At 39.2% G+C, this 23,434-nt stretch overlaps 1 protein-coding gene across 1 annotated transcript in view; it reads right to left on the bottom strand.

Moving 5' to 3' along the window:
* The window catches only part of LOC136859016 (death-associated protein kinase 1), a 1,193,585-nt gene that overhangs the window by 1,123,674 nt on the left and 46,477 nt on the right, over positions 1-23,434 (bottom strand). The window contains exon 2 of the mRNA XM_068225494.1: positions 9,007-9,129. Coding sequence (XP_068081595.1) covers positions 9,007-9,068 — 62 coding nt within the window. The 5' untranslated portion in view covers positions 9,069-9,129. The remainder of the gene's footprint in view (positions 1-9,006; positions 9,130-23,434) is intronic.

Consider the following 23,434-nt stretch of genomic DNA (forward strand, 5'->3'; position numbering starts at 1 on the left):
GCCTGCAATGGAAATTCCTGGTACAGAAGATGATCCTTGGATACCCGAAAGACATCATATTCATTTAGTCCTTACTTGAGACGATGGAGTATGTGACGTCATAGATGATACATATATCTACCACGAAGCTTTCTTAATTTGGCGAATAAGAACTCGCGCCTTGGCGCAGAGTCTTTTAAATGTTGCCAAGTTGGCCACAGTAGGCTGCCTACAATAACGTTTATGAGCACGACAATGTTCTTTGATAGTGCTGTAATTTCTTCGTTCCACCAAGGAACGAGTTTTCAGCGAAGAGTCCCTAAAAAGGAGGGAATGGACCCCTCAGCAGCAGCAAGGATAACTTGTGTTATGTAAGTTATATCGCCGTCTACAGTCTGCAGGGTCTTGTTCCTAAAGAGAGCGAGTGATGTGAGCTTTGGCCAATCAGCATGTTTAAGAATAACTCGAGGAGGAGCCTTGACAGATTTTTGTTTCAACAAAGTAAGAATAATGGAAAAATGGTCACTGTCACAGAGATCATCATGTGTATTCCACCAAAACATCGGAACCAACGTTTGGCTGCATACACTTCAGTCTATGTGAGATTATGTGCCGTAACATACACTGAAATGAGTTGGTTCCCCAGTGTTCAAAATATACTAATGTTTCCAAATCCCTGGGGCAAGGCGTTTCAGAGCCCAATATTGGGTAATGTGCATTAAAATCGCCCAAGAAGAGGAAGGGAGGTGGAAGCTGATCTATAAGGTCAGTGACTTCATTTATGTTAAGAGGCTGGCTTGGTGGAAAATAAACGTTACACACTATTGCTATGACAGGCAGCGGTATCTGCACCGCAACTCATTCCAGTGGGGTTCTTAGAGGAACCTATTTGTTACAGGTATCAGAACAAACAAAAATACTCACGCTACTGGACGCCCGGTGAGCATAATATCGCTCTGTCGAGTATAGTCTGAAATTTCTCAAGACCGTATGATGACCTGGTCTGAAGTTTGTCTCCTGAATACAGACTATACTCGCCGCGAACTCACTAATGAGCTGAAGCAGCTTAGCAAGATGCCTGTCATAACTATTACAATTCCACTGTAACAGTGCCATAGTGTGGACTACAGAAAGAGTGTTAGGTTATGAGCGACAAGATGTTCTTACACCTAAACACGATCAACATCTACATCTGAAGATGTAGATGACAGCTCGAAGTCCATCCCATCACTGACAGACGGCGGGACTGATGCCCAGAACTTTGACGCTTTCCGGGGGTGGGAAGTCCCCCTACAAGGGGAGGGCGCAGGTTTTCAAAGCAGGCATAGCTACTGGCGCAGACTCGTACCCTCTGGAGAGAGGGCATGATTTCCCCTTCATAGGAGAAGTTCGGGAGCGTCCGGTAAGGGTGTTCCTCTTCTCCGCCTTCTTTTCATGCTTGGACGGGCTGGGAGAGAATTTCCCAGCCCTTGTCGACGATGCTGCAACCGCCGGCGTGGGCATGGATTTCGCTGACCTCTTAAGGGGGGAGACTTAGCCTTCCCCCCCTTTCTGTGCCAGCTTAGAACTGCCAACCAGCACAGACTTCTTGGTGGTCGAAGGAAGGGTTGTCCTCCCACCTTCGAGCTTATACTCTTTGCGACTTTGCTCTCAAGAGCAACAGCCACCTTGGGCGCAGCGATCAGCACGAGTAACGATGTCGTGAAATACGAACCTGGGAGACTCTGTGCTATCATGCTGTAGTTGAGTGTACGGGCAGGTGTATTCGTGGAATTAAATTTACGGCGCGCTTCCTTGTAGGAAAGACCATCCACGGTCTTGATCTCCTGGATCTTCTTCTCATTCAGAAATTGTCAGAAAGTTCCGATCTAGAGGAGAATGAAGACCAGAGCAGTTAGTGCACTTATACAGAGTTGTGCACTCCTCTGCAGTGAAAGCTACTCCTCCACATGTACCACATACAGACTGATTCGAAAAATGAGATACCTTATGTCCGAATCTCTGGTATTGATTGCATCACAAAGGAGGCACGATGTATGGCCTCACACCGCAATGATAAGTTATCTTGACTTTCTCTGGTAATACTGACAATCTGAAAGAAACAATGAAGACACCAGCGGCAAAGTCTTCACCGTTGACTTTGCACTTAATTGCAGGACGTGTGTCACGCCATGGTTCTTCATGTCTTCCATCAACTCTTCGTCAGTGTTCAAAATAAGGTCGCGGTGGAAGATGACGCCGCGAACCAGATTCAAGGATTTGTGTTCCTCCACATTGACAGGGATTTTACCAAAGTGGTCGCACTTAAGCAACTGATCGACTTGCAGTGCTATACGAGTCATCAAAAGCAAACTACTGTTGCACGTTTTCTTGAGATCCTCAAGTTCATCATAGATGCCTTCAATGTGTCCACTAAAAAGGATAGACTTTACCAGCTTAAAATCATACCCATCGGTTCTGGTAGCAACCAGAAACCTAGGGAAGCTGGATCCCATTCCTTCACGCTGCACATGTTCCCAGGGAGTTGAACCTCTCAGGGAAGCAAAAGTTAAAGACTTCGGTGGGGGACCATCTTGGGCAGGTCGATGACATTTCGAAGCCATGCCCGAAAATCCTCCTCCCCAAATGCCACCCACTCCAATTAGGGTTCGCTGTAGCTGAACCAAGCTGCCAAGGCAATACCCACCTGGTCATAGCCAGTACTGCCCGGGGTCCATCGGATGATGCCTAATACGGGATGACTGAGGCAATGAGCACTAGGACTCCCTTCCTGCAGTCACCCACAATAGCATGTACCCCATCGAGTGTACAGAGCACTAAATATAGAGAAAAAGTAATAAATAATAAATAATATGTCCTGGCATTCAGCTGTGCGGGGACGTGTGTTGTCAGGTGGATACTACTGCAAGGGTACATGACGATCCCAGCCACAAGATCCCTGGGTGCTCACAAATGCGGGCTTTTGGGCGTAACCGCACACGTAAGAGGCCCATCTCCGAGCAGCACGCACATCAAAAATTTTGAACAGGTCTACAACTAACCTTCAAGAAACAATAAAAAATAAAGAGGGGACCATGGCCACACGACCCTTTTAGTCACCTTCTACGACAGGCAACGATTACCTGAGAATGTATTCAGCCCCTCCCATCCACCAGGGGGTCCAACACATTGTACCAAACCACAATCCATGTCCACGCCTAGGTCGCCCATTTTAGTCGCCTCTTACGACAGGCTGGGGATACCGCGGGTGTATTCTACATGTGTGTCCCCCACCCACAGGGGTTTACAGATAAACTGATAGTTTTCCTGCTTTTCTTTACCTTCTCAACTGTAGACATAGATGGAAGACATTTTGAAGTCATATTATTGTAACATAAAAAAAGACAACAATGCACACTGCAGCTGCACAAAAGTGAACTTAAAAGATAGCTTCATTTACAATAAGTTCCTTCTCAGTTGGTGCTATTTAGGTGCGCAATGGTCTCCCTACACAGTGCACGAGTGTAATGACTCTGGTCTCAAAATGTATCGCAACAACAGATTTTTATTGAAGTGTTGTTGAATAGATGACGAAGTAAAAGAATTGCAACTATAAACAAGAGATGGTATTATTAATAACAGCGACATAATTCCAAAACAATGTTAATTGGAGCAATGTTAATTGAGGACTCACTGTACTCCATTTTGTGTTTTTTTTTTAGTATACAGACAATAAGTGGCTATCATCAAAAAGTGAGTCTAAACAAACTTTTAGGATGATTGCACCCAAGCAAAGTTTACATGACACATTCATGATTTACTGTAGTTATTTTCAGGACTCACTAATACAAAATATTTATTGAAAGAGGGAATGGAAATGTATTAACCCCTTTGCCATCACAGGTTTATTCTGGTTGTATTCTCGACCTTATTTCTCTAAGTCTCAACCAGTAATCATAACAAGCCACGAGTAAACGAAACAAGTCCACATCATATCCTTGGCTTTATATACTTGGTATGATGTACTGCAACTGCTGGGGCTCCAAAGTTGCCAAATTCTCTATCATTAGAATGAAATAATTTTATTTCAAGAGGTACATTACGAGTAAGAATTATTTTATAAGAAGTAACGAGTACAAGTAAAAAATTGCTGAAAAAAATAATCATTACAAGTAACTTGCTTTTATACAATTACTTTCCAACTCTGGCCACAAGTAAGTAACTGGAATCTTCTTTGTACGTTGATTTTCAATTTCTATTTGAACAGTATTCTCATATTCTATTAATCCTTGAGGATCAGATTATACATCTCGGGCTCCAGAGTTTTCAATATGTGTATGTCCAATTCGATTAAAGGCTTAGGAAACATCTACGAATACTACTAAACAATTTTTTTTTTTTCTGTCTGCTTTTGTCTGCTTTGTCCTTCAAGAACCCATCAATAAGTTTAGAACTGATGTGACACCCACTACAATAGGTACAAAAATGGTTATGATTTAACTCAATCTGAGATCTCAACAGAAGATTTAATGTACTCTTCTAATAACTGGATAAATTGTAATAGGCCTCCAAGATGACATTACAAGTATCTTCTTTTCCTTTGTATATTAGAAGTCTTCTTCCTTTCTGTAATACTTGAGGTACATAATGAGCAGACAACATTATATCAATAATAATCTCAATAACTCCTTGAATAAGAAGCTACTTCACAGTTCTGACAAGCACACTCTGGCCCTGCTGAAGTGTCCAGCAACATTCCTTTTATGGCCTTCTTGATGATGATGATGATGATGATGATGATGATGCTGGTTGTTTAAAGGGGCCTAACATCAAGGCCATCGGCCCCTAATGGTACGAAATGGAATGACAAATTAAAAGTCCAGAATTCTCCACTGACCAGTATTCAAAACGTGAGGATGAAGAATGAATGGATGGACATGAATTTAAAACAATCAGTGGATGCGACCCGCAATGCCTTACATTCACAGAAACTAACGTAAAACAACAGGATTACTGACCAAGGGACTGCTGCTAGAGCATAACAATGAATCGATGATGCTTGCAGTCTAAAGGGGGTCCAAAATCCAAGTTATCGGCCCCTCATAACGGTACTTATCGCTAGGAAAGTAGAACCATGGTATTTGTCATGTTGCGGTACGAATCAAAAGTAGCAGAGACTCGCGGTATTCCACAAATTATGGTACTACTCACAGGTTATGAAATGTGACATATAATACAGACCTATGGTTTTTCTCACTTTGCGGCACCATTTACAAGCAATGCAAACCTATGGTGTTCATCACATAAGAGTACTAATCACAGGGACCTGCACTATCCCGTAGTGTTCCTCATATAGTGGGTACTAATCATAGGCAAGGCAGAACCATGGTAGCTATCATCCCATGGTCCTGTTCATATGGTGGTACTAACCACAGGTACCGCAAAAGCCGACCACACGGTGCTCCTGTGTGCTACTAATCACAAACCTATTTGGTACCTAATATAGTGGTACTATGCACAAATAAAAGCGACCCATGATGTTCTCAGCGTGGTAGTACTAATCACAAGTAGTTTCATGGTTCCAAGACAATCATCCCTTGGTCGCCCCTTTTAGTCGCCTCTTACGACAGGCAGGGGATACCGTGGGTGTATTTTTCATCTGTGTCTCCCACCCACAGGGGGTTGGTCCGCGAGAGGTTTTTTATTTCCCTCAAGTCCTACGGCAAGCCGGTTAGGACCCCCCTATCCGCCAACTGGGACACGCCACGTGGGAGTATTACCTCTCCCCCTGCAACGCCAGCATAGTAGGTTCGTGGTTATGGCCTTCTTAACAGTACTCAGTAGAATTTTTCCACTATTTTTCTTCACATCAGAAACTAGTTGTAGTACATGTCACTGACAGGACAATCACTTAGCATATGCGTGATTGTGAGTCTACCAAGCGATTCGGCCATGTGGTTAGGGATGCGCAGTTGAGGGCTTGCAATCGGAAGATACTGAGTTTGAACCCCACTGTTAGCAGCCCTGAAAATGGTTTTCCATGGTTTCCCACTTTCACACCAGGCAAATGCTGGGGCTGTACTTTAATAAAGGCCATGGGCGCTTTCTTCCCACTCCCAACTCGCCATAAAACCTATCTGTGTCGGTGCAACATAAAAGCAGATTGTTGATTGTGTCTGTCTACCCCTCATGCTGTTCCCCCAGATTTTTAGACACATTAGCTGGCATGCCTCTACCTGTCAGTGGCTTCTTGTGACGTACTCCCTTCCTTGCTCTCTGTGGCCCTTTGTACTTTCATATTCTTTTGCATTATTGCTGATCTTGAGTTGATCTCCTCCTTATCGAATAAAAGAAACCCATGTTTTCAAAAACTAACAGATGGATGTACAAAGTCTATAAAACATTGCTGGAATGATCTCCACAGCAACTCTCTTTACAGTCTACAGAGTTAGTTACCTGCTTTGCCACTGGTAATCCCCTTATTTTTGCTATATGGAAAAAAGGTATAAAGCAAAAAATTGCAATGATCTATTTTTATGTAAAACCAACCATAAGAGACATAAATTGAGAATCACCCCTTCCTGCTACAATTTGTTAAACAACTTACAGCTAAGATCATACTCAACCTTATTCTAAAGTGAACACCAAGTTTCATTTAAATCTACACATATGTTTTTCCCATTATACTGTAACAGACAAGTATTAAACTGAATTTGGTATAGGTCAATACAATCACATCAGTATTCTTGTTTAAGTACAATATTTACTGACTGAAAAGTTGCGCTTAAAAGCAATACTATATGAAATGCTCGATCAAATGAAAAATGGCACAGTTTATTCCTTTTCATGAACAGTCGTAAACACTGCTGTGACATTTTCCGTTAAGTATGCACCCTGCCCATTCCTATCAGCGCCTCACAGCAGTAATCGAACAGCTGTAATACTACAATAAACCAGTGTGTCACATAACAGTAGTTATCAGAACATGTATGAATCAGAGGAATGGTATACTAAAAAAAAAGAAAGTTATCTAACTCCCTAGCTACTTCCTACCAATATTCAATCAGGCTGTTCTACTGGGCGCACAGGGGTAATGTCATCTATCGGAGATGAATGGGAGCAGAGAAGACTAAGCACATCACAACAAATAATAGTCAATGTAATGTTATTGTCAATCAACTTCATAAACTTTCGATATTGTAGGCCTTCATATTGAGTTTTCTTCCGACACTGTGATATTAGGATATCCAATGTACAGGTAGTCCTCCTTCACAATTGTTTCTCATTTTGATAGTCATCTTAACCACTTTCCTAGCTGATATGGACTGATGACCACGTGGTTTTCACCTTAAGATAATCACAACAAAAATCACTACCATGGCCAGTTAACACGATTGAACAACATTTCCATGTTAGCGATGTTCAGCGTTAAGAGGAGACATTCTCGTGGACAGTCGAGATTTTCTTCTGATGATGCAGAGCACAGTTCTCTGCGAAACGTAAAGAATTTTGCCTCGTTTTCTTGACATGGCATAAGCCCAAAAGCCTATACAGTATCATGTCTATAAGTACGGGCCGTGAAAGCATCAATGGTAACTTTTATTGTGTAATATTTATTGCCGGCACCGTGGTGTAGGGGTAGCGTGCCTGCCTCTCGCCCGAAGGCCCCAGGTTTGATTCCTGGCCAGGTCAGGGATTTTTCTCTCGACCTGAGGGCTGGTTCGAGGTCTGCTCAGCCTACGTGATTAGAATTGAGGAGCTCTCTGACGGTGAGATGGTGGCCCCGGCCTCGAAAGCCCAGAATAATGGCCGAGAGGATGCGTCGTGCTGACCACACGGTGCCTCGTAATCTGCAGGCCTTCAGGCTGAGCAGCGGTCGCTGGGCAGACCAAAGCCTTTTCAAGGGCGCTGAGTGCCGTGGGGGGTGGGGTAATATTTATTGATATGACCACTAATGATAGACATTTGAGTATTAAATTTTAGGGCTTCCCCTATACAACCATAAATATATACATTTTATAATCTTTTCTTACATTTTAATTGGATCTTGCGAAAACAGTGTGAAACCTATTTTCAATGCCAGCCAAATTAATGGATAATGTTTATGGTTGTCTTGATTCATAATGTTTTTAGCAACTGCCTTTTTCTAATTAAAACAATTGTACTGAGTTACTCTGTATAAGTAATGACCTTAAATTCTCTTTTGCCTTGGACAACTAGTCCGTTGAGAACTAAAAGAGCCTTCGTGTTTGATTCCAAAATGCTGTTTTTTGTGTAAATGTATATTTAAGAACATTAAAAATTAATTTCACACTCAAACTTGTGTAGGATTGAATTATATTCTTAGAAATCAGGTGGCTACTGGATTGGGAACATATGAGATTTGTTAACAGATGCTAGTGTTAAGAGGGTTTGTCATCAGGATCACTAATACCAGGGGAATATATCATGGTTGTCCTCTTGAAATTGTAGTGTCTGGTCAGGAGAATAGGACCACAACAGGCTAGGAAATAAAAGATGCTGTAAAGTATTTCTAATTTCACATGTTGGAACTAGAGTCTGCCAAGGAAATTTGGAAAATAGAAAACTGACACAAATAAGTATCAAAATATTTTTTATCATTCCACTGCTTTCTACTAGAAGGTGGGTTGTGAGTGGAAATACCATGAGATCATTAGTCTATCATAAAAGTAATTAAAATAGGAAACAAAATAATTCTAACTCTTCAAAGAACAAGGATATTGAACAAAGCGAGGAATGGGCTATGAGAGGCAGTAAAACGAGACACTTCCACAATCCTGCAAATCAATACTATTTAAAGAGAATGAAAGTCTAATGGGGAAGATGGGACATGAAAGATGAAAGACAGGAGCCTGATCATGCTCAGTTTTAAAGTCCTGTAGATGTTAATCAGAATCTACATTGCAATTCCCTGAGGTGCATTTCAGTCAAGAACCGACATTCCAAATTAGTCAGCATTCAAGGAAGGACAAGTTTCATTTTTCTTCAAGGTTAATAATTGAAAATCACATACTGTATTTAACTTACTTTCCAATATCTTCAAATACATCGTAGAAGTTTTCAAATGGTTCAGTTTTAAATTCCATCATCAAACACGTCCTGACCTAATTCGGCCATTCATGATTCTTTGATCTAGTCACCCATCCACACCTGAAACAAACATCAAAAGAGAAGCAGAATAGAACATTATACGGTAACTACTTCAGACTGAAAATTTCTATGTAAATAATTTTATTAAAAAATACAGAACTTTTATATATTATAAAAATATGTAAATAAAATATATCATGGATGAAGAAATGCATTTAATTCATTATGATGTCAAAGGAAGGTTGTTACAGGCAATGAAAGATAATTTATACCACTGAAAATCAAGCTGCATATCTTAAAAAATAAAGGTATGCTTGGTTACAAGTAGCCACATTAACAAGTACTGTTCATTTTGTACTGAAATAATTTGTTAAGATGCAGTAAATGGCATGGTGGGATTGAACTGGGGAAAAGTAATGTAAGCAATATAATTTTCTCTTATGACTTGACTGCCACTGCTTGTATCTTTTCAGCAAGATCGGCCTATGGAGGAAGTTCCATCATAATATGGGGAGGCATTAGTTCTCATGGCCAGACTGAGCTGGTGTTTACTGAAAATGCACGGCAGTACATCAAGGAGGTTCTTCACAAACATGTCATTCCTTTTGCCCCATGATAATGCAAGTCTTCACACTGCTTGATGTGTGTCATGTTCCCGCAGGACTCTGGAATTGTCACCCTCGACTGGCCAGTTCGTAGCCCAGATCTCAATCCCACAGAGAATGCATGGGAAAAGCCAGGGCTGGCTATTCGTTGACAAGTATTTCAAACTCTGAATGAGCTTAAGGTAGCTCTTCATGCCGAATGGAACACAATTACACAGAATGACACTGACACCTTAATTGCCAGCATGCCGAGTAGGATGGAAGCTCTTATTAATGCAAAAGGTCATAACACCCATTATTGAGTGTCCTGAGTCCCGTTAACCCTAGAGGAAGTGTGCCTGCATGATTTAGATTAGGACCCGCAAGGGTTAATTTTTTCCATCAGGTTATCTTCAAATTTGGACTCGTTATTTGTCATTATAAATAAGCTTTCTATTGAAAAACGTGCACTAAACACTTACTTACATACTGGGGCACATTTTCGTCTCACTGAGAAACCTTCTGGACTATTTGTCATTATCAATAAGCATTTTATTGAATTATCTGTACTAAACACTTATTTACATATGAAATATGAATAAGCTTTTTACAGAAAAATATATATTAAACACATATTTAGATACTTGGATACAGTTTTGTCCCATTGAGAAAACTTCTGGCTAATATTCCATCACATGACCTTATACACACATTTTCACTTCACTGAAAGACCATCTGGGAAAAACTCCACCACATGGTCCTTGCAGATTGGCTTCCCACAGTCGGCACAGCAATTTGTACTCTTGCGAACCCTGGCTCAGCGACAATAGGAGCACCTACCTCCTTGTTTTATGGTTAATGGTTCAGTCAATTTCTTAGATCCAACCTGATGCTTTATTTTTCCCTGAAGAAGTTTCGGCAAGGTGTTGATAGTTGCCCTTTCCTTGAGAAAATCATCCAATAGACTTCCAAGGACTTTTAGGATGGAATGGTAAGTAACATTTATTCTGGCGTTATCCAGTACAATTACTTGTGGATTGATGCTGCCCACATTCAACAAGAAGAGGAGTAGAAGATATTCAGTGGCCAACAGGGGATCTACGGCTCACTGAGTAGTTTTGGCTCATTTGATTTACAACATTGACACGTGCTTTAGTCTTGTTATAACAGCTATTTGTCTCTGTCTTCCATGCTTCGCAGGTTGCTTGGTCTATGGAAAGAGTGTTATGTTTTGTTGATAACAAGAGTACGCACTTGTCTTTAGGCACATAGGAAACAATGGACATCTTGCCTTGCTGAAACTGAATGAGGTGGAATAAACCAGTTTATTCTTTCCTTCGATGAACTTCTGATAGTCTCAACCAGGGTCAGTTTATGATGCCGGAGGAGATCTTTTACTAAAGGTACTGTATACTGGTAAACCAGTTGTCAACAATCATATTCCTTCCAGACAACAATATGGGAGATATCAGTCACTTTATGTCACTTTCCTGATTATGTAGGTTGCATTCCCATATACAGTAAAACCTCGTTAATTCGAAGTCATTGGGACACAAAAATTGGACTTCGAATAACATGATTTTGAATTAACCGCCAACACGTACTTCGGAAATGCCAACCCTTGCGGCGTCACAATATATTCTAAGACCCGTTACTGCATGCAATTAACCTTGATTCACAATTTAAAGCTCTCAAATGCCATGGAAAAAAAATTTCCAAAATGTATCCAACAAGATGCATTTACAATATTAAAATAATGCACTTGGATAACTCACTAGCAAACATCACCTCGCGCAATGAAATCAAAAGAAAGAAAACATTATTCAAAGACGAGGAGAAATCTATACTGGCTCCCCTGTGCACGTGCTTTATTCATTGGATTATTGTACTGTATGCATTTTAGATGCTTTGTGCTTCCACGGAAAGTACCCGATGCCCTTAAAACATCGCGGCTTATCGAACTTTCCTATGATGAGGGGAGAAAGTCTCTCGCTTCTGTCCACATTACAACAACAGTACAGTGACTATACTTGTACGATTTCCTGTCATGGCACATCTAAGACCCATCAATGCATGCAATCACCTTGATTCTCAGTTTAAACTTTTCAAAGACCGTGAAAAACACTATTTAAGAAATGTATCCAACAAGGTGCATTTACATTATTCAAATAATGGCACTTGTATAAAACAATGGCAAACATAACCTCACGTAACGAAAGGAAGAAAAACACGATTCAAAGACGAGGAAAAATTATGCTGGCTCCCCTGTGCAAATGCTTTATCTCGTGGATTACTGTACTGTTTGCATTTTTAGATGCCTTATACTGGCAAGGAAAGTGCCCGACACCCTTAAAACATCGTGGATTTTCGAACTTTCCTATAACTGGGGAAGGATGTTTCTCGCCTCCGTGTGCATTGCATAGCAACACAGTACATTTCCCAGCTGGCAATCCTCTCCTTTAAAACCGTAAGTCTGTTTGACCTCAGCATTTCAAAAAATAAAACAAACAAAGCAGTTTCATCGGCATTGACAATAATTTTTGGTGCGTACGAAGCTATAAGCCATGCTTTTTCCCCAACGGTCGGCATCGCCAGTGTTCGCAGATTCATCCACTCCGCACACGTCCTGATACGTGATATTGTGGTGTTCCTTAAAATGTTGAATAAAAAAGTAATTACAATTCCGCTCGAACATAGCAGATATGAAGCACACGGTAGACACGCCGAAGTAGGTGAAAGTGCGCAAAGTTACCCCTGCACGCTCCGGAGGACGCGTTCTTTCATGATGCGGAGAAATTTTGAATTTAAATTACTATGTAAAATACTATTCTTTTCAAAATGTAAAGGCAGTTTTGAATTAAAAGTCTGAATTTCGGTAACGGGATCGGCATTGTTCAAATTACAAATTATCCGTATTTCAAATTAAACAATTTGAATAACATGCAAAACCGTACCTCATGTTTCGTGGAACGAAAGCTGCTTCGAATTAGGCGAGATTTTGAATTAACTGATTTCAAATTATCAAGGTTCTACTGTTTATCTCCATGTTCAACGTAAAAATCGAAATAGTCCGTAAGCAACATGAAGATTTTTAAGCCATACTTTGCTGGCTTTGACTTCATCAGTACTTTGAAGCTACAGCGGCCACAAAATGCTTCCAAATTCTCATCTATAGTTGCACATTCAGATATTTTACATGCAGATTAGCAGTTTCTCACAAAAGCTTCAAATATTTCCCAAACATGCCACTTTATCCATCTTTTCCTATTGTCCAGAGTAGTTCTGTCATCAAACCTAAGAGAATTCACCAGAAATGTAACCATGACATGGTGCAAATTACAAGCTCTATACCAGTGCCATCTGATGCCCAAATGTCTTTTATATTGAGAAGTGCAAATTTTATTACGCCAGTAATATTCAATATTCCAAATAATGCTTTGATCTCTCCTGCATTGGTTTCTGTGGCATGACGATCCCTGTAATATTGTTCTCTGTTCATAAATATGTAAATATTAGTATAATTTACTATCTGATCTATCATTTCTTCTATAAATAATAGTCCGCCTGGTGGCCATGATCGTTAAAGCGTTGAAGTCTACATGGTCTGACACCATGGTTAGCCAGTTCGAGTCCTGTTGGTCGAAAAATTTCACCATCATAATGTTGGCCAGCAGGGTAGAGGTGGTGGTGGCATTCTGATTACTAGATCGCGTGCCAAAAGTCTGGATTAAATTACCCTTTGGTGTTATTCAAGAGGAGTAGGCTATGTGCCGACACCACGTCTCACCTTCTCCCTACCTCACCATCACCACACATCAAGACACACAGGTCGCCCATGGGCGTCAAATAAAAAGACCTGCACCAGGCGAGCCAAACATGTCTTCAGACACTCCTGGCATTAAAAGCCATACGATGAATGAATGAATGAATGAATAAATAAATAAATAAGCTCCAAGCCTCGCAAGCAGTGATTGCATGTATAGCTATTTCTTCTACTCATTGCAGGTTTAGCTATTCCTCTTACACGAGGTTGCTCTGTCACAACATTTCACGCACGTGTTCTTTCTGGAGAATTTGGAGGTTCCTTATACTATCTGTCCCTTTCAAGCAATGTAATCATATCCCCAAGGGAATGACATATTCAGAACTTCTGGCGTATCATCCAGTTTGAATCATGATCGCTGTCTTGTACACATTCTTCTTCTGATGAAGACACATCTCTGTCAACAACTTCAATGTCTGATACTTCAATTCAAGCCTCAATTTCTTGATCTGTCAGTCTTCTTCGTTTGTTCATTTTTCATACATACATACATACATACATACATACATACATACATACATACATACATACATACATACATTACCATTATAGACTGTTATGCCTTTCAGCATTCAGTCTGCAAGCCTCTGTGAATTTACTAAACGTCGCCACAATAATCAAATTGCAACTAGTGTTGTGGCCTCACTTAGTTCTATACCTCTTATCTTTAAATCATTCGAAACTGAATCTAACCATCGTCGTCTTGGTCTACCTCTACTTCTCTTACCCTCCATAACAGAGTCCATTATTCTCCTAGGTAACCTATCCTCCTCCATTCGTCCCACATGACCCCACCACCGAAGCCAGTTTAAGCTACAGCTTCATCCATCGAGTTCATTCCTACATTAGCCCTAATCTCCTCATTCCGACTACCCTCCTGCCATTGTTCCCACCCGTTTGTACCAGCAATCATTCTTGCTACTTTCATGTCTGTTACTTCTAACTTATGAATAAGATATCCTGAGTCCACCCACCTTTCGCTCCCGTAAAGTAAAGTTGGTCTGAAAACAGACCGATGTAAAGATAGTTTCGTCTGGGAGCTGACTTCCTTCTTACAGAATACTGCTGATCGCAACTGCGAGCTCACTGCATTAGCTTTACTACACCTTGATTCAATCTCACTTACTATATTACCATCCTAATTTTCATATCGTACTCATTGCACCTATTCTCAAGTTCCAAGATATTTGACTGCAGGCTTTCAGCACAATCTGCCATTAAGACCAAGTCGTCAGCATAGGCCAGACTGCTTACTACATTTCCACCTAACTGAATCCCTCCCTGCCATTTTACACCTTTCAGCAGATGATCCATGTAAACTACAAACAGCAAAGGTGAAAGATTACAGCCTTGTTTAACCCCTGTAAGTACCCTGAACCAAGAACTCATTCTACCATCAATTCTCACTGAAGCCTAATTGTCAACATAAATGCCTTTGATTGATTTTAATAATCTACCTTTAATTCCATAGTCCCCCAGTATAGCGAACATCTTTTCCCTCGGTACTCTGTCATATGCTTTCTCTAATTCTACAAAACATAAACACAACTGCCTATTTCTCTTGTAGCATTTTTCAATTACCTGGCGCATACTGAGAATCTCATCCTGACAGCCTCTCTGTGGTCTAAAACCACACTGGTTTTCATCCAACTTCCTCTCAACGACTGATCGCATCCTCCCTTCCAAGATGCCAGTGAATACTTTCCCGTGGTATACTAATCAATGAGATACCTCAATAGTTGTTGCAATCCTTCCTGTTTCCTTGATTATAGATAGGTGCAATTACTGCTTTTGTCCAATCTGAAGGTACCTTACCAACACTCCATACTAATCTTACTACTCTATGAAGCCATTTCATCCCTGCCTTCCCACTATACTTCACCATTTCAGGTCTAATTTCAACTATTCCTGCTGCTTTATGAAAATGGAGTTTACTTACCATCCTTTCTACTTCCTCAAGCGTAATTTCGCCAACATCATTTTCCTCCTCCCCATGAGCGTGGCTGTTCAGAACACCACCAGGATATTTCCTTTTAGACTGAGAAGATTTTCAAAATATTCCCTCCACCTCTCCAGTGATTCCCTGGGATCTATTATGAGTTCACCTGAATAATTCAAAACACGGTTCATTTCCTTTTTCCCTTCCTTCCTAAGATTCTTTATTACTGTCCAGAAAGGTTTCCCTTCCCAAGACTTCTTTTTGGATTCAACCACTATTTGTTTCGCTCTGTTTCTTTCATCTACAAATCCCTGTCTGCCTCGGCCCTTGTTTGGAGCCATTTCTGATAAGCCTTCTTTTTACGTTTACAAGCTGCTCTCACTTCATCATTCCACCAAGATGTTTGCCTTTTTCCATCTTTACACACAGTTGTTCCTAGGCATTCCCTTGCTGTTTCTACTACAGCATCCCTGTATGCCACCCATTCACTTTCTATATCCTGAACCTGCTTACTGTCTACCGTTCGAAACTTCTCACTAATCATATCCATGTACTTCTGTCTAATTTCCTTGTCCTGGAGATTTTCTACCCTTATTAATTTGCAGACAGATTTCACTTTCTCTACCCTAGGCCTAGAGATACTTAGTTCACTACAGATCAGATAGTGGTCTGTATCATCAAAAAATCCCCGAAAAACTTGTACATTCCTAACGGATTTCCTGAATTCGAAGTCGGTTAAGATATAGTCATATTTTACATAATTCAACACCGCAATAAACGAGAACTACAATTACTGGCAGCAAACAGGCAAGCGTGGGGTATAACTTTCCATACATAGCAAAAATTGGAGCTTAAATAATTATTGGATAGAATAGAATCACAACAAGACAAGTGCTGGATGAGAGCATTTGAAAGTAGGCGAGTTCTCAAGCTCATGGAAACAATGTTATCATGTAACACCTTCCTCTTCTTGGCAAAAATTTACCCCACACGAGTACTCACGTGTTCAAGTGGTTCTGTAGCTAGGAGTTCCATTGCAGTGGCTTGTAGTAGGGCCATTCGGATGGTGAAATGAAGGGTGCCCATGGATCAATGTGCACAACATCTGTTTACTCCATTTTTAACTTGGTTTCTGTTCTTAAAATTGTATTTTAATGTTACTAAAGGTGTGTTTAACAGATCATGACAATATTTTGCACTTTGAATGTAATTTTGGTTCATCAAATTTATATGTTTCGAAAGAAATTGTCATGGTTTTTCTTTTTCTCAGCAATGTAAATCCAGCAGTCAGAAACAGGCAGCAATCAAGGTGTTCAGTAAAATTTCTTCAGGAGTCTAGCTGCACAGTCAATGCTCAGAATTCCACTTATATAGGAAGAGATTAATTCCATAGGGTCACCAGCCTGTTCTGGAACATCTTACCTAGTAATCATTTAAAAACAGTCCGACTCGTTGGCTGAATGGTCAGCCTTCGGTTCTAAGAGTCCCAGGTTTGATTCCTGGCTGGGTCAGGGATTTTAACCTTCATTGGTTAATTCCTATGGCCCAGGTACTGGGTGTTCGTGTGTCCCCAACATCCCTGCAATTCACACACCACACATAACACTATCCTCCACCACAATAATATGCAGTTACCTACACATGGCAGATGCTGCCCACCCTCAATGGAGGGTCGGCCTTACAAGGACTGCACTCGGCTAGAAATAGCCACACGAAATTATTATTATTATTATTATTTAAAAACAAGCCTAACTATCCTCAGCAAGGGGTCCTTATATCTTTCACCTCACAGCCTGGGTTTGACTCCCAGTACTGCCAGAAATTTAAGAATGACAGGAGGGCTGGTATGAAGTTGAAATGGTACACGCAGCTCACCTCCACTGGGGGTGCACCTGAAAAAAGCTGCACCACCTTGGGATGAGGAGATGAGTTTACTTTACTTTACCTTCATAGCTGAGTTCTTTATTCTAAGAGGCAACCTATACTCCTCTATTTGCTTCACATTATCACACCATCAAATCAGTTCACACACACAGATCATTCAATGACTCCATTCCTTACTCTTTTCTGTGAATAACCTCCTGCCATTGTACCCACAAATTGGCAACCGTCCTCACTACTTTCACTGATGATGGTCCTTATAGGACCGAAACTAGTACCTTGTAATAGCACATTGTAATGTTTTTGTAAACATCGCATGATTGTTAAGTATTGAGAAGGTGGATTAAAATTTTGTATTTATTTTATGTGTAATCTTAACTCAATACGGAACCAACTATGAAGTTTATATAACCTTGAATGACGACGCTAACCAAGCAAAACAAAAAGCCTTTCAATACCTAGACATTAAACTAAAAATAGCCAAGATATGTAAAGATATTGATTTCCTTAAGGAGTGCAATCGGTTTGATTTAACGCCAAATTTTCTAAGAAACAACAAAAAGAAACACTGTATTACACCACAAACTATCAAAACTCAAAATAAGACTAATAAAATTTGGTTGAAAGACGAAATTAGATTTTTGTACAGAAAAAAATCATTCCTTAATCACAATCTATACGAGTCTCACCTTGCAGCAACAAAACTACTATCTAATGTGCATTGGACACTCTTCTTCCAACTAGTTGGAGACAAATTATTTAAAGATTTAGCCAGGAAACAACATAATTTGGAGAATACATTGGAAAAATTAAATAGCTCAAAATTGTACGGCAATCAAATCAGACACTTTAACAGACCAGTCGATGATTGTAATCAGTTCCATCCACCTGTAATCAATTTATCCAAAACAGCCCTAAATAAAAACGAAGAAGCAATTTTAGCCAAGGGACCCAAGCACAACTGGCCCAATTCGAATACAATTAGTTCAACTGTTACAATGATAACAGAATCAGAACTAATCATCTCAAAAATGCTATCAGATACACAAGATGAATTAAGATATGAGATAAAAAAAAAAAAAAGAAGCTCAACAACATTCTTCTTCATAATAATTTACCTAATTTCCCCGCCAACACTAGTAATAGGAAAGTACAAGCTGATCAGAAACTTCTACATGCCCTAAATAAGAAAATACGAGACAATGATTTAATTGTGACTAAAGCCGACAAAGGCAACACGACAATAATTATCGATAAGAATTATCAGTAAAACTTCAGATTTCTGTAAAGATGGTTCTTTTTCCGTAATCAAAAAAGATCCCACGCAAAAAGTTCAAAGACTCCTCAAACAAACTTTAAAAAACACTTCCTTCCTGCTTACCGAACATGAAAAAAGTCAGCTCACAAGTATGAACCCTGGGCTTCCTACGGCCGGAGCTCTTCCTAAGATACATAAGGCCGGTGTTCCCATTCGACCAATCATTAATTTTAGACCGAGTCCTTTGTATAAAACTCGTAAAATTCATCCAAAAGTTCCTAAGAAAAAACTACCAATTCTTATCTAAGAAGTCCATTAAAAACACATATGAATTAACAGGCAAACTATCAGCATGCAACCTGACTACTCACTCCACTCTTTTGATATTGTAAATATGTACCCCAGCATCCAAATTTCCAAATTAATTCCCATCATTGAAAATAACCTAAAGAAAAATAGTCATTTGAGTAAATTAGAAATTCAAGATTTTATTACGTTGCTTAAACTAGTTGTTTCAGAAGTCTCGAGTCCTGTATCCTCATGATATGTCCAAAGAATCCCAGTCTGCTCTTACGCATAGTATCTGTAATGGGTTCTAGCTCTTTGTACACGACTTTGTTAGGTATTAACCGCCACTGTCCATCTTTCTGATATTTTTTGTTGATACAGGTTCTTCCAATCCTCCTTTCAATTTTCTGAAGTCTGTCAATCTTTGATTGTTTATTTAGGTAAAAGAGTGTTTCTGCTGCATATGTAGCTTCCGGTTTTATAACTGTGTTGTAGTGTTTTATTTTTGTATTTATTGATAGACATTTCTTTTTGTAGATATCCCATGTTAATTTTTGTGCTTTAGCTAATCTATTTGTTCTTACTTGGATTGAGATTTTTTCATTTAAGTTATGTGTTATTACTTCTCCAAGATATTTAAACTGAGTTACTATTTTGATTTTATTACCATTTATGGTGACTTCTTTTAGCTGTGTTGGTTTTTGGGGCATAATTTCTGTTTTTTCAAATGATATTTTGAGGCCAATTTTATTTGCAATGTTTTGAAGTTCTGATATCTGGGTTTTTGCTTCTTTTATGTCCACTGCTAGTAATGCTAAATCGTCAGCAAAACCCAGGCAATTTGTTTTGATTTTTCGGCCAATCTTTATTTTGGGGGGACATTTTCTAAACCATTCCCTCATTACCATTTCTAGAGCACAGTTAAATAATAGTGGTGAGAGCCCATCTCCCTGCTGTAGTCCAGTTTTAATTTCAAATGTCTCTGATGTTTCACCCCTAAATTTCACTTTTGATTTGGTGTCAGTGAGAGTCAATTTTATCATGTTTATTAATTTGGGGTGTAGTCCAAGGTGTCTTAAAATTATAAACAGAGATTCACTATGGATGCAATCATAAGCTTTCTTGAAATCTACAAATGTTATCACCATATCTCTGTTTCTTCTCCTGTTATAGTCCATTATCAACTTAAGACTCATGATCTGATCAGGTCAGCTCCTCCAGGGTCTGAAACCTCCTTGATATTCTCCTAGTTCTTTCTCAAGTTGTAAACTTATCCTATTAAGGATGATTATTGAAAATACTTTGTATGTTATGTCTAGGAGCGAGATTCCCCTGTAGTTATTAGGGTCGGTTTTGTCCCCTTTTTTGTGCAGAGGATGAATGAGGGCTGTTGTCCAGTGTTCTGGTAGTTCTTCTTTAATCCAGATAGAGACAAGTTATTGATGGAGGGCAACTTTTGCTGAGGTTCCTGCATATTTCCAGATTTCCGCAAAGGTCTGATCTTCTCCTGGCGCTTTGTAGTTTTTTAATTTATTCAGAGCTTGGTAGATTTCCTTTATTGTGGGGGGATTGATGTTTTCTGGTGGTGTTTTTATCGGGGTGTTGGTGTCCAAATGAAGGAGTTCTGTAGGTTCCTCACAATTTAAAAGCTTGTTGAAATGTTTAGCCAGAATTTCTGCATTGTCTTTATTGTTATGGGCCAGCTTACCATCTTCATCCTTCATCAGTAGGGTCGGGGGTTCATATTTTTGGAGCTGCTTTCTGAAGGTTTTGTAGTAATCCCTTGATTTAGTTTTACTGAACTGTTCTTCAACTAACTGCAGGGTGTCCTTATGATGTTGTCTTTTTATTATTCTTAAGACTTGGGTAGTTTCTTTTGTCTGTTTTACTAGCTTTTGATAGGATATTTCTGTCTTTTGGGACTGATGTAATAGCCATGCCTGATGTCTTTTCTCCACTGTTTCATCACATTCACTGTTCTACCATTGGTGTTTTTTACGTGGTTTAATTGGAGCTAGGTCTTCTGCAATTTGTTTAAGGTTGTGTACTAAGTCTTCAAGTTTGTCTGTGATTTTTATTTTTTCAGTTGCTTTCTGGTAATTTTTGTTGTTGATTAGCTGGGTAGGATCTATTTTTCTTTTAGTTTTAAGGGCTTGCTTTTGTTGTCTCCTCTGGGGAGTGAGTTTAATTTTAATTTTAACTACGTAGTGATCTGAACCTGTGTCTATTCCTCGGAGAACTTTGACGTTATAGATCTCTTTGTGGTGGTATTTGTCCATGCAGACGTGATCCAGTTGCCATTCTCCTTTAGTGTAGTCAGGGTGTTTCCATGTTTTGAGTTCTTGAGGTTTCCTCTTAAAACATGTAGATTTTGAGATTAAATTATGGTTTCAACACAGGTCAACTAGTCTCTCTCCATTTTTATTTGTTTTCTTGTGTGCTGGCCATTTTCCGATGATGTCACGGTATTTTCTTTGAACAAATACTTTAACGCTAACTACAATCTCAATGAAATAACCAAAAAACCTAATATTTTATTTGATCTTTTCATCACTTATTTCAGAAAAAGCAAGTCAGTAGACCAAAATTCTTTCTTTAAGTCAATTAAAGGTCCCCCGCCAACACAAACACCACCATCTTCCCTCCGCCTACCTCGCCTTAAGCCACTTCCCATTTCCCCACCCCTCCCCACTTACGTCTTTCTATGCTCCTCCCCTCACTATCTTCCTTCCCTTCTGCTTTACGCTGTTCTCACTCTGTTAGTTGCACTCAACCGGCAAGCTTGTTTCACATTGTGCAAGGTGAGTCTTCAATGTTTGTTCTTTTTTCGCCAGTCTCGTTCCCTCATATTAATTTTTTCTTGCATTAACTCAAACTATTTTTCTCCAGGTTCATTTGGTTCCTATTGAATTGGGATTGCTCCTTTGTAACACAGCAAGATTTCAATTTACCACAAGATATGTCCAACAGTTTTGTCAACATTTAACCTCGGTTGTGGATTTATTGGACAAAATAATTCCCTCTGCGCTAATGTTGAACCTCATGTCTTCTAGAACTTAATAGAAACATTGGACATTGTTTAAAATCCAACATAACCCAATTTTTAAATATGCAACCTTGGACTATTCGTCAACTAGAGCTTATTTTATTCAACTTTGAGATAATTGTTGATTAATATTGTAATTTTATGAGACATATATCAAAAGATTTTATTTGTCACTGTTCAACATAAATTTGCTACATCTACAACAGTTCACATATTCACCATTTTATATGTATATCATTCCACCACATCCCCATTCCATTCTTTCATCTCACCGCATAACTCTGTTTTAGGACTATGATATATACTTATGTATTTTGGCTACGCTGATGATGGTCCTTATAGGACCGAAACTAGTTCCTTGTAATAGCACATTGTAATGTTTTTGTAAACATCGCATGATTGTTAAGTACTGAGAAGGTGGATTAAAAGTTTGTATTTATTGTGTGTGTTGTTTCAATATTGTCATAAAATCTACTGAATACCCTCTCATTCTTAACAGATTCTTGGGTTCAAAGTCAAAGTCATATAATATAGGCTAGTCCATTACTAATTAGAATGTGATAACTGAGTAACATTGTAACTAGCTTCTCATCAAAGCAGCAGCCATTATTCAAATCTCAACCAATATATTTCAATTTTTGAAATGAAAACTCTCACTCTGTGGCATGGATTTAACATAAAACTGTAGGTCCCAGGACTATGACCATAGTATCAAGTCACAACCAGTAACTCTACAAGATTGCTTGCTTTTTTGAATAGCCTTACCCTGAAGAAGAAATTTTCAGTGGGTATCCTAACTAGCACATAAATAGTTTCCCATTAATGTTAGCCTCCATTTCCCTGTACTTATTCAGTCACTATTTTTTTTTTTTTTTTCTCAGTTATAAGCACTATATTTCCATTGCTGTTGACTCTCACAACTACTGTGCATCAACAAGATAGAAGGTCTTAATAAATGAGTAACTCCACCTTTACAATACTGTACAAAATGATTCCTTTTTATTTTACAACGGAACATGTTTCGTCTCTTCCTTGTAAGACATCTTCAGCCTAAAAGTATTATGATAAGAAATTATATTCTTGGTAACGCTAAAAACAATGACTTATCCTTATATTGCTTAAGAGACAAGATGACTCAGTCTATCATATGTGAATACAGTTAAAAACCAGTTCATGTTGTTAAAATATTTTGTGTCATAGGAACTACATGATAAAAGTTGCATTGAGTTTTGATTCTCAAGATAAAGGAATCAATGTGAAGATCACAGTGTTCTAACAGGAGAAATAAATCATGAATTAGGTTAATATCATCTAAAGATTTTAGATGCTTGAGTGCATATGTATTTGGTTAAACAAGGCTCGTTTCTTTGGTGGTATTTCCCAATAAATTGATTGTGTTGCTAGACAAATTGTGTGGTTTACATATTGGTGGTATGCAAAATATTCTAAAAAGAAAAGAAGGAAAAAGGTATGAGGCTTGTGCAAATTCTAAGGTAAATAAGGTATTTACGGCGTCTGAGCATTTACTTCTCCGCCCCGTTTTTCT

Source organism: Anabrus simplex, chromosome 1 (genome assembly GCF_040414725.1).
Source record: "Anabrus simplex isolate iqAnaSimp1 chromosome 1, ASM4041472v1, whole genome shotgun sequence".
Taxonomy (NCBI): Eukaryota; Metazoa; Arthropoda; class Insecta; order Orthoptera; family Tettigoniidae; genus Anabrus; species Anabrus simplex.